Source organism: Coregonus clupeaformis, chromosome 21 (assembly GCF_020615455.1).
Source record: "Coregonus clupeaformis isolate EN_2021a chromosome 21, ASM2061545v1, whole genome shotgun sequence".
NCBI classification, from domain to species: Eukaryota; Metazoa; Chordata; class Actinopteri; order Salmoniformes; family Salmonidae; genus Coregonus; species Coregonus clupeaformis.
The window spans coordinates 23,232,144-23,247,532 of record NC_059212.1 but is presented as its reverse complement, the minus strand read 5'-3'; the positions used below and the strand labels follow the sequence as shown (position 1 = coordinate 23,247,532).

At 41.7% G+C, this 15,389-nt stretch overlaps 1 protein-coding gene across 1 annotated transcript in view; it reads right to left on the bottom strand.

Moving 5' to 3' along the window:
- Window positions 1–4,951: 4,951 nt before the first annotated feature.
- The window catches only part of LOC121535103 (dihydropyrimidine dehydrogenase [NADP(+)]), a 147,663-nt gene continuing 137,225 nt past the window's right edge, over window positions 4,952–15,389 (bottom strand). Inside the window, exons 21-23 of the mRNA XM_041841825.2 lie at window positions 6,793–6,942; window positions 6,263–6,403; window positions 4,952–5,724 (exon numbers count right to left, since the gene is read on the bottom strand). Coding sequence (XP_041697759.1) covers window positions 5,554–5,724; window positions 6,263–6,403; window positions 6,793–6,942 — 462 coding nt within the window. The 3' untranslated portion in view covers window positions 4,952–5,553. The remainder of the gene's footprint in view (window positions 5,725–6,262; window positions 6,404–6,792; window positions 6,943–15,389) is intronic.

Below are 15,389 nucleotides of genomic sequence, written 5' to 3'. Positions count from 1 at the left end.
TTTAACACTGCGTCAATATGCTAATTCACTGTCATGGTGATTGTCAGACTGCAACTCGCAAATGAGTTTACAGGAGCAGTGGTACAATTCCTATTTCCTACTGGTGGTACTGGGAATTTTTATGGAAAGTTTTGATGAAGTATAAATGTTGCCCTGTCAAACATCAATGCAAGTACAGCAAATACAATTACTATGTATTACACAATTACTGTACCCTTTCTACAGTGCATTCTGAAAGTATTCAGACCCCTTGACATTTTCCACATTTTGTTACGTTACAGCCTTGTTCTAAAATTGATTAAATAGTTTTTTTCCTTCATCAATCTACACACAATACCCCATAATGACAAAGCGAAAACCGTTATTACAAATAAAAAACAGAAATACTTTATTTACATAAGTATTCAGACCCTTCGCTATGAGACTCGAAATTGAGCTCAGGTGAATCCTGTTTCCATTGATCATCCTTGATGTTTCTACAACTTGATTGGAGTCCACCTGTGGTAAATTCAATTGATTGGACATGATTTGGAAAGGCACACACCTGTCTATATAAGGTCCCACAGTTGACAGTGCATGTCAGAGCAAAAACCAAGCCATGAGGTCGAAGGAATTGTCCGTAGAGCTCCGAGACAAGATTGTGTCGAGGCACAGATCTGGGGAAGGGTACCAACACATTTCTGCAGCATTGAAGGTCTCCAAGAACACAGTGGTCTCCATCATTCTTAAATGGAAGAAGTTTGGAACCACCAAGACTCTTCCGAGAGCTGGCCGCCCGGCCAAACTGAGCAATCGGGGGAGAAAGGCCTTGGTCAGGGAGGTGACCAAGATCCCGATGGTCACTCTGACAGAGCTCCAGAGTTCCTCTGTGGAGATGGGAGAACCTTCCAGAGGTCAGGGATTTGTGATGGCCACTCCAATATCTTGACTTTGTTGTCCTTAAGCCATTTTGCCACCACTTTGGAAGTACACTTGGGGTCATTGTCCATTTGGAAGACCCATTTGCGACCAAGCTTTAACTTCTGATGTCTTGAGATGTTGCTTCACATTGTGAAGTGCACCAGTCCCTCCTGCAGCAAAGCACCCCCACAGCATGATGCTGCCACTCCCATGCTTCACGGTTGGGATGGTGTTCTTCGGCTTGCAAGCGACCCCCTTTATCCTCCAAACATAACGCTGGTCATTATGGCCTTTTCTCCAAAAAGTACGATCTTTGTCCCAATGTGCAGTTGCAAACCGTAGTCTGGCTTTTTTATGGCGGTTTTGGAGCAGTGGCTTCTTCCTTGCTGAGCGGCCTTTCAGGTTATGTCGATATAGGACTCGTTTTACTGTGGATATAGATAATCTTGTACCTGTTTCCTCCAGCATCTTCACAAGGTCCTTTGCTGTTGTTCTGGGATTGATTTGCACTTTTCGCACCAAAGTACATTCATCTCTAGGAGACAGAACGCGTCTCCTTCCTGAGCGGTATGACGGCTGTGTGGTCCCATGGTGTTTATACTTGCGTACTATTGTTTGTACAGATGAACGTGGTACCTTCAGGTGTCTGGAAATTGCTCCCAAGGATGAACCAGACTTGTGGAGGTCTACAAATCTTTTTCTGAGGTCTTGACTGATTTCTTTTGATTTTCCCATGAAGTCAAGCAAAGAGTCACTGAGTTAGAAGGTAGGCCTTGAAATACATCCACAGATACACCTCCAATTGACTAAAATGATGTCAATTAGCCTATCAAAAGCTTCTAAAGCCATGACATCATTTTCTGGAATTTTCTAAGCTGTTTAAAGGCACAGTCAACTTAGTGTATGTAACTTCTGATCCACTGGAATTGTGATACAGTGAATTATAAGTGAAATAATCTGTCTGTAAACAATTGTTGGAAAAATTACTTGTGTCATGCACAAAGTAGATATCCTAACTGACTTGCCAAAACTATAGTTTGTTAACAAGAAATTTGATTGAAAAACGAGTTTTAATGACTCCAACCTAAGTGTATGTAAACTTTGACTTCAACTGTATATGTATATATGTTTTTAATTAATACCATACGCCTAAGCCTATTCATGCAATGCCCTGATGCATTTAGTGCTAAAATCTCAGCTGAACCTTGAGGTAGAAAATTATTGTTTTAGGAAGGTCAAAACCAATAGCCTAAAACAATAGGCTTTGCATATGCTACACATCGAAATACAAGGAATAGTGTTTTTGTCATTTGTTATAGGCTGTTTTTAAGGACATGTAAATGTGGCTCATTTGGTCATTATCCCGCATTTTTTGATAATGTATTAAATGTTGAGTTTGCATCCCAATGTTACACCTTATATATATCACAGAAGGCTGAAATATAACAAAACCTTTGACATCGAAACACCAGATTTTCTGCGTTAAAAATAAAAGAATGTTGATTAATTCCACCCATGCGGCCACTAGAGGGCGATTTGGCCATTTGACTGCAGGAAAGGGGTACCAGTCAAAGTGCCAGGGTCAGAGGTTACAAAATACTTATATGAATTAGAACTATGGCCACAACTCAACAAGCTGTTTTATATTTGGTGCGTGCGCTGCCCAAATTGCGGCCTTCCTGACTGTGAAAGCTTGTGATAAAACTTAATCCACAGCTATTTTTTAGAAGCTATTGATCCTCTGTAGCTAAATTATGCTCTCTGGTGTAGTATTTTTAATTATTTTATTTATGTCTGTTCAGACAGGAGTAATTTGTTTTTTTATAGCCTAGTTTTGCAGCACCCTTACTTCCCGTCTTTAATATGTTTTGTTTTGTATTTCTTTCCATTTGTATTGTGTTGTTTTCGTTTTTGTGTTTTTACATTTGGTTTGTTTGTTTCCCCCTTAATGAATTGTACATATTTGTATGTATTGTATCTTGAAACCGTAATTGTCTAGGACATGCAAGAAAACACAAATAAATAATTGTTCACAATAAAATAGATATTCTGAGGTTACCGTTATCTTTCTTTCCACTGAGGTGACGTTGTGTACACAGACGTTGAGCAGATACCCAATGCTGGAAGTCTCTCATTCTCAGTAGTTCCAGTGGTACAACTGAGCACTCGGGAGACAAGTTCTGAGGGTGACCCCCCTGTGGAACTGTCGGAATGACGTGATGCACGTGACATTCCAGCAACTTTAAGAAAAGCGATTTTATATCGGAGTTGGGCCAGTTTTTCACACGCCTATCTGCCCTCTCATTGGCTAGAATGTTCCCACCTGATCTTGCCTCCTCCCACCTGCCTTTCGCCTTTACGAACATGTATTTCAATTGTTAGAGCAGTCAGTTGACCATCTTGTTAATATAATAGATAATCTTTGGGTTTAACAAAATACAGTGGAAAAGTCAATATTATTTGTCTGTGATGTAAGGACTGACAGAGCAAGAAGGTCTCTGTCAATGAACATTGAACATGAATGATTAAAGGACATGTCCAGACATTTAATTTCCTAATTATAATCAGGGAGGAAAGGGGAAGTTATCTGGGATGCTGCATGAAGGAGGGAGGGAGAGAAGATGTATGCCTGGGTTGGGAATGTGAATGGCTGCCGGATCTTACCAGATGGAGACAGGAGGCTCACTGCAGGAACAGAGAACAGGGCCTTGGGTCTGAGTTTGAACTTTAGGCTGATGCCTCAGATAATGTAGATTCATAAAGGTTTTCTGGACACAGCCATTTTCCTGGAGCAGTAATGGATAGGATATGTAATGTATATGTATTTGAAGAGGTGGACATTTAGGATACACACAGTATACTGGGAACAAGCTAAATTAGTAGTACTGGTAAAGGAACCAATTTTGCCTTAAGGTGAATGTTTCCATATGGTACCCTTATACCCCTCAGTGTAAGGCTGATACGATTTCACAACCAAGGACTGAATATTGTTATTTAAAATGTGATCATTTTGTGAAATTATTAAAGTTGGATAAGAAAATCGTAATTATAGGAGATGCTCCACTCTTTTAAAATGGTTAACGTTAAGACATAAGAAAATATGAAATACCCAATTTCAGCATGTCTGTCTACTCTTTCAAACGAGTATGTTTAATAGTTTTCAAATAATACCCTTTCATGGAGCAACTACCCTTATCCAGAGATGGCAGCGATAGCATTTTAATTAACTCAAACTTAACGATTACCCAATACACAGAATTGGGTGTTTGTTTGTGAATTCATTTGGGAAAATTAAGAGAGAAAAGTAAAGGGACTGTGGAGAGATTGCATTAGCACAACAGAGAACATTCGTTGCATTATATATATATATATATTTTTTTTTTCTCAAATCATAAACAGACAATGCTTTATTTTCAATTCTATTCATGAATTATGAATATGGAATTAGCTTTCAGGATTTTCTCAAAAAGTGTTCACATATAATTGAGTAGGCATCTGGGTAACACTTTGTATAGTCCATCTGTAGATGCTCTACAGACTATCAGTAACATTTCAACTATCTACTAACCCTAACCTTACCCTTATTCTAAACCTAAACTTAACCCTTACCCTAACCTTAACCCTTATTCTAAACCTAACCTTAACCGTAACCTTAGCAAGCAGTTGCTTATCAACAGATAGTTTGTTGCCAGTATGATCATCTGTAGAGCCTCTACAGATGAAAAATCCGGACTATCCAAATAAAGTGTGACCGGCGTCTAATCTAGAAGTCAAAGGTGTCCTCTCTGTGACACTCACCTAAATTGCATGCTATATGTTTATTTAATCAATATGATTATTAAATTAAATAAATTACAATTTAATAAAATGTTTAAAGAAGTTATATTAACCAGTCTACACCTATAATGCAACTGAACTGTATTAATGTTCTAAAGAGCTATTTTACTCTCATTAATACATAAACCTAAAAGGCATATGATTGTCTAAAAGGATATACACAATATCGCATTAAAATCAATTCCTAAATAATGTCACCAAATAAGACTTTAAATTACACCTTTGATATAAACTCTTAGTTCATTTATAACTGAACTATAACCATTACACCATGACTGCTTTTCATCCCTCTTTGATCAGTGCATTACAATTTCCACTGGACCAAAAGTTAATAATCAATTAATATGATTATCAGAACATGCACCTCGAACTGAAGCATGGCCGCTTCGCCACACAATGTCTATCAACTTCCAGCAGGGCAGTCAAAAAACAAACCCCCACATTGCGAGCCATTGTTTTAGAAATAACACAACTATTTTGCGGCCGGCACAATTATTTCAGGATAATTGGCTTGGGAATATGAGGTAATTACTGCTTCTGGCTAATTATTCATTTTCATAATACAGGTAATTTTTCACTCTGCAATTACATAGCCAATCAATGGTGTAAGGTAGACATCGGGTCCTCTCTCTCTCTTCTCCCCCCTCTGCGGTGGCCAGGTATTGCCTGGGTCGTATTCATAAAAACATTTGAAAACATTTTGCAACGGGAAACAATATGACCATTTCTCATTGGACGAGCCCAGGTAGTCCCTCCCTGTTTCAATTATTTTTCTTCCATTTGACGCATAATGAACACAGACCTGTTGTCTAGCCTTTAGCAAACGGGATTAACAGCTTGAGGCAGCCCCCTCTTAGGCACGTACGCCGTTGGCCTGGTAACCATTTTGATGCAGTCGATGATGGGGCAGACACTGAGGCAGAGTGTGCAGCCGGTACAGCTGTCAGTGATTACTGGGAAATGGGTCTCAGGGTCAAACGTAATAGCCTGCAAAAGAAGAGGAAGCCAAAAAAAAATCATATATAAGCTATTATATTAGAGCAGTAAGCGACTCTCCATAGACTTATCCTCTCTATCTACTGGGTGGATGGAGGATGGATGGATGGAGAGAAAAAAAGAGGAGGATAAAACGAGTCCGCAACATGACCACAACAGTACAGCAGCATCTGGCCATGAGAACAGGTGAACTCAATCACTCAAATAGAGTTTTACTGCACTGTGTAAGTGTATCTCGCTCCAGTTGAGAGGATAGTTACATAAACAATACAAGAGTGCTACATTCAAGTTGAGGGGACAAACAAGACAACGTCTATTTCCCAAACAGAGCACTATATAAGCAATAGGATGCCTTTTGACATTTGAGAAACACCACATTCACAGTAGGCTGTGTGTGTGTGTGTGTGTGTGTGTGTGTGTGTGTATGTGTGTGTGTATGTATGTATGTGTGTGTGTGTGTGTGTGTGTGTGTGTGTGTGTGTGTGCGCGCGCTCGCGCTCGCGCGTGCGTGTGCAGTATGTGTTAGTACCTGGTATCCTGAGTCGTTGCAGGTCATGTAACACTTCCCACAGTTGATGCACATCTCCTCGTCGATCAGAGCTATCACCTGCTCCTGGTTGTCCAAATCCTTATAGGCCCCGATGTGCTTCAGAGCCCTGGCGATCACATCCTGCAGGGGACACAACAACAAGAACAATTACAGTTAGTTACTACTAGTCTGGCAATAACAACAATCAACAACAAGCAAAGCTAGTTAATGTACTAGTCTGGCTGTAGGACAGGAAACAACAATAACATGCTCTGGAATGCTTTATATGACTATATATAGAGTGTTACCCATGCTGTTTTTGGTTTGAAATGACCTTAGAAAGGTCACAACATCCCTTTCATTAGAAAGAGATGTACTATGACAAACACTAAAGCAGGAGTCTCAAAACTGGTGACCCGCCGGCCAAATGCAGCCCTTAAGCCTATATATTGCTGTCTGTGGTTGTCTATGTAAATATATATAAAGACATAGCAAAGTATTATTTGTAATCCAGGCAGCCCCTCTCTCACCTTCACAGCAGGAACTGGTATCTTGGGCATGAACACGCGAGCAGCGTTGGTGTCACCCACAAAGTTGTCATTGGCATTCTTCAATTTCTTCTTGTACTCAGCCAGGACCTCTGTCTTCTTCAGGAGGTAGGGCCCAAAGCTAGGCAGGCTCTGAGAGAGAGGGACAATAGTGGTATGGTCAGAGGGTAACATAAAAAAATATGGTTTCTAGAGTATCAATATTTCAAAAGGTGAGAGCGTCCTTGTATTTCAAAGTATTTTACACACCAAAAAGTGTTTATACTGTGGTACAACTTCAAACAAATAGAGGGAGAAAACTCAACATGGGCTACAGCACAGAAAATAGCATTGTCATAGTGGAGTGTCAACACATTCGTACCACCATCAAATAAATGATTGGTCTACTATTAATTGAACATGATAAAAATATAGTATTTTTCCCAATTGAAGAACTTTGAAAAGATGGAACGTGCCACCAGGAAGCTGTAATCAATTAAAACTGTGCCAAGACAGGGTTCTGGAGGATGTCTGTGTAATTTGAAAATAATCATTATAAGGCATTACAGCAGCCTGTGTAGTAATTGTTGCTTCTAGCCATCCCAATTCAAATGAAGACACATGAAAATCAAATATGATCTAAAACGTGCAAGTCAGACAGAATTTAATCAAGTTATCATCACACTGATTACTATGACTGCAAACTACTGTTTTGCACGTGAATTAATTTGGTAAAATTGTAACCCATTTTCAACGTTTCCATCAGAGAAAAGTCAATACTCTGTATCTGTTTGAACATTTCCTTTAAAGTGGAAGTGTAGACTGAGAAAACTCCCCTGCCCTCATGCAGAGACATAGCCTACATTCTGAAATATATTCACCTAGTCTAGAGAACCCTCCTCTCTAAAGAGCCATTCCTATTACAGTCACACTCCATGGCTACATGGTGGCTATGGGAGGAGGAGAACAAGACACCAGGCTCCAGCCACTCCACTGAGAGTTGGGGGAACGTGCCCTAGAAACCCACCTCACCACACACCACTCTGGATGGGCTGGGATATGCTGGTCGGGTTGAGTTTTTTATGGCAGGCTGTCCACATTGGCATTCAATGTGAGTGCATCGTTATCATCGCCACCACCATTACTACAAAAAACCAAGGAGGAACTTGGATGGGAAGCCATATAATAGTAATTTGTGGCACTAGGTGGTGTGACAGTGAAATTGTGATTTCCTGGAAGGATGATTCATCGCAAAGGGATAGTTTCCTGTCAGTTGGACACTAGCGAAGACTGACTGGCACCAAAATGGCTGCCTCTTCGTCTAACCAAAATGGCAACTCAGTCCTAACAAAGGCTGTCTGCCGGAACTAGACTTTGTGTCACCATCTTCACTCAAGGAGACATCTCAATAGAACATGACTCTCACTTTTCACACGGTCAGCTGTCACTCGCTAGTCCACCACTAAAAGGACCTAACAAGCCACATTTCTTTATCAGCCGGCTCCAGTAAAAATTCCTCTCTTGCCTTTGTCTTTTTTTTGTTCTACTGACACAACAACAGGGTGAGAAAAGCAAAAAGCCGGAGCGATTCAGAGCTGGGGGCCGGGGCCATCAAAGGCGTCAGAGTGACAAACGCTGGAATCTGTGTGAGCAGTGTTTATTCTCCGGCTAATGGCTGGGTCTGGGGGACGAGGAGATGCTGTAGCAGCCTTGATGTATTTATGTCCCCATAGCGCTAACACCAGTGGGCCTAGCTACTCTAACTGACTGAGGCTCCGAGTAAAAGCATAACACCAGCCAGGCAGGCAGGCAGCAGCAGCCACACTTTGACAGCCCTAATGAATCAGCTGTTATAGCCTCAAACCAGAGCGGCTTGGCAATGGAAGACCAGAGGTTTTAATCATGACAAAGAACAGCTACTGAAATACACACATGTGCACATGCACGCACACGCACACACACACACACACACACACAAACTCAACTCAGAGACTGGTACAAAGCTAATTAGTTGGATATTTAGCTGGAATCGGAGCTACTGCAGAGGCAGAGCAAGTCACTGGGTTCTTCAAACGCAGAGATTGAAATTCATTTAGAGAAAAAGCAATGAATAGAAGTCTGAGACAGGACGATTGATCAATGTGAGTTTATGGGGAATTTATATATAAAAAAAGGAATTAAAAGAAAAACATCAGCAATATCTCTGTGGTTTGTTGGCCAAATGTGTCAGCCAGGGAGGCCACTCCCTAGCTTCTCTGTGAAGTGCTGCTGCTCGTGTGTGTGGTGTGTGGAGCTAACAGAGATGTGACAGAGTGTTTCCGCAAATGAAATTGTGTGTAAACACCCAGGGATCATCGTTCAGTGGAACACTTAGGGAGAGCCAAGGCCATTTAGAGGAAGGAAAATATGCTCAAATGTAACAGGGAAGAGAGGAACCACAGTCGGAGGGGCTCTGTGAGTGAGTGAGTGAATGAGTGAGAGAGAGAGAGAAGAGAAGAGAGAGAGTGTGTGCTTAGTCAAGTACTGCGCTATTTTCTATTGGCCATTCAAAATGCCCAATGGATTACAAATTAATGATACAACATTCATACACTACCAGTCAAAAGTTTGGACACACCTACTCATTCAAGGGTTTTCCTTTATTTGTACATTGTAGAATAATAGTGAAGACATCAGAACTATGAAATAACACATATGGAATCATGTAGTAACCAAAAAAGTGTTAATACAAATCAAAATATATTTTATATTTGAGATTCTTCAAATAGCCACCCTTTGCCTTGATGACAGCTTTGCACACTCTTGGTATTCTCTCAACCAGCTTCATGAGGTAGTCACCTGGAATGCATTTCAATCAACATGTGTGCCTTGTTAAAAGTTAATTTGTGGAATTTATTTCCTTCTTAATGCGTTTGACCCAATCAGTTGTGTTGTGACAAGGTAGTGGGGGTTTACAGAAGATAGCCCTATTTGGTAAAAGACAAAGTCCATATTATGGCAAGAACAGCTCAAATAAGCAAAGAGAAACGACAGTCCATCATTACTTTAAGACATGAAGGTCAGTCAATATGGAACATTTTAAGAACTTTGAAAGTTTTTTCAAGTGCAATCGCAAATACCATCAAGCGCTATGATGAAACTGGCTCTCATGAGGACCGCCACAGTAATGGAAGACCCAGAGTTACCTCTGCTGCAGAGGATAAGTTCACTACAGTTACCAGCCTCAGAAATTGCAGCCCATATAAATGCTTCACAGAGTTGAAGTCACAGACACATCTCAACATCAACTGTTCAATGGGGACTGTGTGAATCAGGCATTCATGGTCAAATTCCTGCAAAGAAACCACTACTAAAGTACACCAATAAGAAGAAGAGACCTGCTTGGGCCAAGAAACACGAGCAATGGACATTAGATCGGTAGAAATGTGTCCTTTGGTCTGGAGTCCAAATTGGAGATTTTTGGTTCCAACCGCCATGTCTTTGTGAGATGCGGTGTGGGTGAACGGATGATCTCCGCATGTGTAGTTCCCACCGTAAAGCATGGAGGAGGAGGTGTTAGGTGCTTTGCTGGTGACACTGTCTGTGATTTATTTAGAATTCAAGGCACACTTAACCAGCATGGCTACCACAGCATTCTGCAGCGATACGCCATCCCATCTGGTTTGGGCTTAGTGGGACTATCATTTGTTTTTCAACAGGACAATGACCCAACACACCCCCAGGCTGTGTAAGGGCTATTCTACCAAGAAGAAGAGTGATGGAGTGCTGCATCAGATGACCTGGCCTCCACAATCCCCCGACCTCAACCCAATTGAGATGGTTTGGGATGAGTTGGACGGCAGAGTGAAGGAAAAGTGTGCTCAGCATATGTGGGAACTCCTTCAAGACTGTTGGAAAAGCATTCCAGGTGAAGCTGGTTGAGAGAATGCCAAGAGTGTGCAAAGCCGTCATCAAGGCAAAGGGTGGCTATTTGAAGAATCTCAAATATAAAATATATTTTGATTTGTATAAACATTTTATTGGTTACTAGTAGGGCTGTCAAAAATAGCGCGTTAACGACGTTAATTAGTTGTTTGCTGTTAATTACGTCAATTTTTTTAACGCATTTCACGCATGCGCAGTGTGACAAATTATTCAGGTCAGGAAAGTGGTTGGGAGCTAGAGGCGAGATGGAGCAAGGTGAGCCTATTGACGGATACAAATATAAAAAGAATGATGATGGTACAGTTAACAAGTACAAGGTTATTTGCAAGATTTGTAAGAAGGAGTTTCAATTTCACCGGAGCTGTTCAAGCTTGAAGTACCATGTCAACGCCAAACATGCGTTTGCTGGGCCGTCAGATTCAGCAAGTGGTTTGCGCCAGACCACGCTGAATGTTTGCAGGCAATTAACAAAATCAACCTCAGATAATTTGACCAACACAATAGCAAAATGGATTGCAAAGGATTGTAGACCCATTAGCATTGTAGAAGACTCAGGTTTCCTTGATGTTTTGCAAGTGGCGTCTCAAGACTCATTCTATAAGCCACCGTCAAGAGCCACAGTTATGAAGAAAATCCACGAGCTCTATGAAAACGAAAAGAAAAAAGGAAAGAGGTCTTGGCTCAAGTAAATCATATCGCCCTGACAGGAGACCATTGGACATCAGTGAGTAACAACAATTACCTCGGAGTAACTGCACATTTAATCAGTGACACGTGGGAACTGAAGTCTTTTGCGCTGACTATATTAAAAACTGAGGAGCGTCATTTTGCGGAGGCTTGTAAAGAACAGTTCCTGTCTGTTGCACGTGAGTGGGACATCGTATGCATTTCAGAAAAAAAATGGTTAGGATTCAGGTGTAATTGCAAATAGTGATTAATCATGATTAATCCACTGAAAATTCTGATTAATTTGATTAATTTTTTTTATCATTTGACAGCCCTAGTTACTAGATGATTCCATATGTGTTATTTCATAGTTTTGATGTCTTCACTATTATTCTACAATGTAGAAAATAGTACAAATCAAGAAAAACCCTTGAATGAGTAGGTGTGTACTGCATAAATGGCACACAAACAACACATTTCCTATCATGCTGTTTCTGGGAAAAGCCGTCCTTCACCTGATAAGAATAGGTTATTGAGACCACAGAGCTTATTTAACGTATACAGCAGCCAAAAACTAATCTATACTTTTCTGTTTAGGAAACGACAGCTTTTTTATTGGAATATCTTGCCTATGTGGAGTCTATATCCAGATACTGAAGGTGTACAGGCGCAGCCAAAGCCCCCATCCTCCTGAGAAGCACCATGTCTAATTACAAACAGGGCTCTCCAAAACACAGGGCAGGTCAATTATCTCACTCCCTCTCTTGATTGTAAATCAAACAGCCACTGTTAAAGAGGGAAATGACTATTAAAAGGCAACACTTTGTATGAGGCACACACATATAATGCCTTATAAGCACATGTACAATACCTTATGAGGCATTATTGTGCATTATAAAGCTGTGATGGTCTTCTAAGCTTCTAAGCATTTTGCAGGTAGTCTGAATTTATGGATAATGAGCCTCATACAGATCTTCTGTGTTTTAGCGCTTTGAAAATGTCAGGGGTTAAACTGGGCAGAAATTGCCTTAGCGGTGCTCACTAACGACAGTGAGTCTTTCGCTAGGAAGCAATGCTGACTTCTCTGACTTCTTAATAGGCGAGCAGTTAGCAACAGGTGGGCATTTGGTTTGGGTTTGTTTGTGTGGACATTGATCAAATCGTCCTTCTTCCGCACATTGGCTTTTAGCTCACGTCAATCAATTGGTTGTTGTTTGGAGAAAATACATTTAAGGTCGTTGTGTCTGTGTCTATTATGCCTATTATGAGCCGTTTCAGAGTGGCCTTTCGTAATTGACTGTGGGCTGATATGAAGGTCAGTTAATTGCCTCTTGTAGGAAGCCAAGTCATTCAAATGAAACCTTTCAATGTATGGTTCAGTTCCACATTTCTGCTCACTCCTTGTTCTTTAACAGCTCAAATTTGAACGCTATAAAGGCACACAAGCACACGGATAGACGGACAGATGTATGCACTCATCAGTAATAATAATAATAATATACCTTTTATCCAAAGCGACTTACAGTCATGCATGCATACATTTTTAGGTATGGGTGGTCCCGGGGATCGAACCCACTACCCTGGCGTTACAAGCGCCATGCTCTACCAATTGAGCTACAGAGGACCACATAGCCTCCTTATAGCCATGAAAACCACTGTACACTGCACACTCACACACAGCCTCTAGACCCCCCATGGATGGAACCAAAGCTGCAATTCCAACCCCAATCCCCCTTCAACCTACCCTACATAAAGGCTACATAAAGGCTCCATCTTCTACCACACACACACACACAAAAACACCTTCCCGCACTTGGCCCTGGTCTCCCGGCGGTTGGGGGACATACGTTGTGGGAATGTAAAGCTCTTAAATATGTGTTTGGTTGTGTGAGCCCTCGGCCCGGTGCCTGGCTAGCTGTGGGGATCTGGTAGCCTAGCAGAGGTAATGAAGCTGTGTCTATCCTCTATCTGCCACGCCTCAGCAGCCTGCCTCTCTCTCTCTCTCTCTCTCTCGCTCTCTCGCTCTCTTTCACTCTGCTGCAGAGCATGCTACTGTGCACTGGCCATGGCTGAAGAGGAGAGGACAGTACAGGGGGAGGGGATCTAGCTGGGAGGGAGGGAGCTGGGAAGGATGGAGGGTTAGGAAATGGCAGAGATTTGGTTTTTGAGATTCAATATGTGTGTATTTGTTCAAGGCTTGTGTGTGTGTGCTAGAAAATGGAGCCTTTATGTAGGGTAGGCTGAAGGGGGATGGGGGTGGAATTGCAACTTTGGTTCCACGGGGGGTCTAGAGGCTGTGTGTGTGTGTGTCTGTGTGTAGTGGTTTTCATGGCTATAAGGAGGCTAATGATGTTTCTGCTCAATAGAATAGCAGCTCTTCTGTGATTCAGGGATGATATGAGGCAGAGTACCCATGTTAATACACGCATACAAACAAGGCAGAATATAGTGGTAACAAGTAGAGAAATGTTGCTCTCTGCTTAAAAAGAGAATGCATTGAAGCTAAAATAAAGAAATTGATTTTTATTATATTGATAAATCAATATCCGTAATAAGAAATGAGTGTGCTCATACGTATATAATTGAAGTGATAAACGAATGTGTGCCTTTCGGGGAGTATTTCTTTCCCTCAGCCACAGCATTCTCTCTCTCTCTCTCTCTCTCTCTCTCTCTCTCTCTCTCTCTCTCTCTCTCTCCCCCCTCTTGAGGGTGCATGAGGGTAATGCAATCCCTTTTCTCCTGTCGCTCATCTTGCCACATCATAGCCCGTTCTAAATGTCCCTCTGCTTGTCACAAAGTGGGTTTTCATCTATGTGTGTGTGTGTGTGTTGTCGTCCCGTGTGTGTGTGTGATGTGTCAATGCATGTGTGTTTGTGTGTGTGTGATTGCACTGTACGTTTCGACTGCGTGTAAGTGCCTGTGTGTGTGTGTTGTTGTCTTCCCGTGTGTGTGCGTCCGTGAATCTATGTGACCCTGTGTGTGTTAGAGTGTGTGTGTATTCACTGAAGGCTGGGAGCTGAGCGGGTCAGCTGTGTGTCGTTTTCTCTGTTGACAGGCGTTGTGTCAAGGTAAGCGAGGCCCGGCTATAGAGACACTGTGAGAAAAGCCTTTCCTCACCTCTCTTAATTAGCAGACCGAGGAAATCCCAGCACTGCTGAGGGAACAGCAGCAGGAGAGAGGGAGAGAGAGAGAGACTGGATGATGTACAGTGTTTATCGTGACGTTTATAGTATTGTATTTAATAGATGTAATGTCCTTGGTTTTCAGTGAGCAGACTGCTATTTGTGCGTAATGGTTCAAATTGAACTAGGTTCTCGACACTTCTCCTGTTCTCAATAACTGTGACTGATTTTCCCCATTCAGATAACTCCAACAATACAATACAAAACACATTATCTAAAGCAATCTGTCCATTCTCCTTCATATGAGTCTCTCTCTCTCTCTCCCTCTCCTGCAGATCACACTATACAGACTCACACATGACCTCCTCACCACCTCTCCAATCTTCATCCATGTACACACACACAGAGACAAATGACAGACAAATTGTATACTTATCCCCTGTTCTCCCTCTGCCTCTCTTGTTCATGCATTCCTTGCTTCTCTCCATTCTCTGTCCCTGGTGTGGCGTTGCAATTGAAGCTAGTTGAGGCCAGCCACACAAAGACACCCCGTTGACGCTAGAATAAAGAACTCTCCAGCGACAACGTGTTTGAAAGCACACACAAGCCTCCCTCGTCTGCCGTGTCAGAAGAATAGCCCCGCATCAGATAAAGGCTTTTCCAATTTCAAAAATTCCTTCCACTTTGAAGGGTGTTTATCGCAAATCCAATCATTTGCATATTATTTTCTAAGTGTGTTTTCTGCACTTTCTTCTTTTGTCGTCTAAAAATGAAGGACAGTATGGAGGGATAGACGGATGGAGGGAGAGAGGAGGAATCACACCTTTGTCTGGTTATTGTTCTCAAGGAGAACAGTAATTGCTTGCGTTATCCTTGTGTTGTAATAAG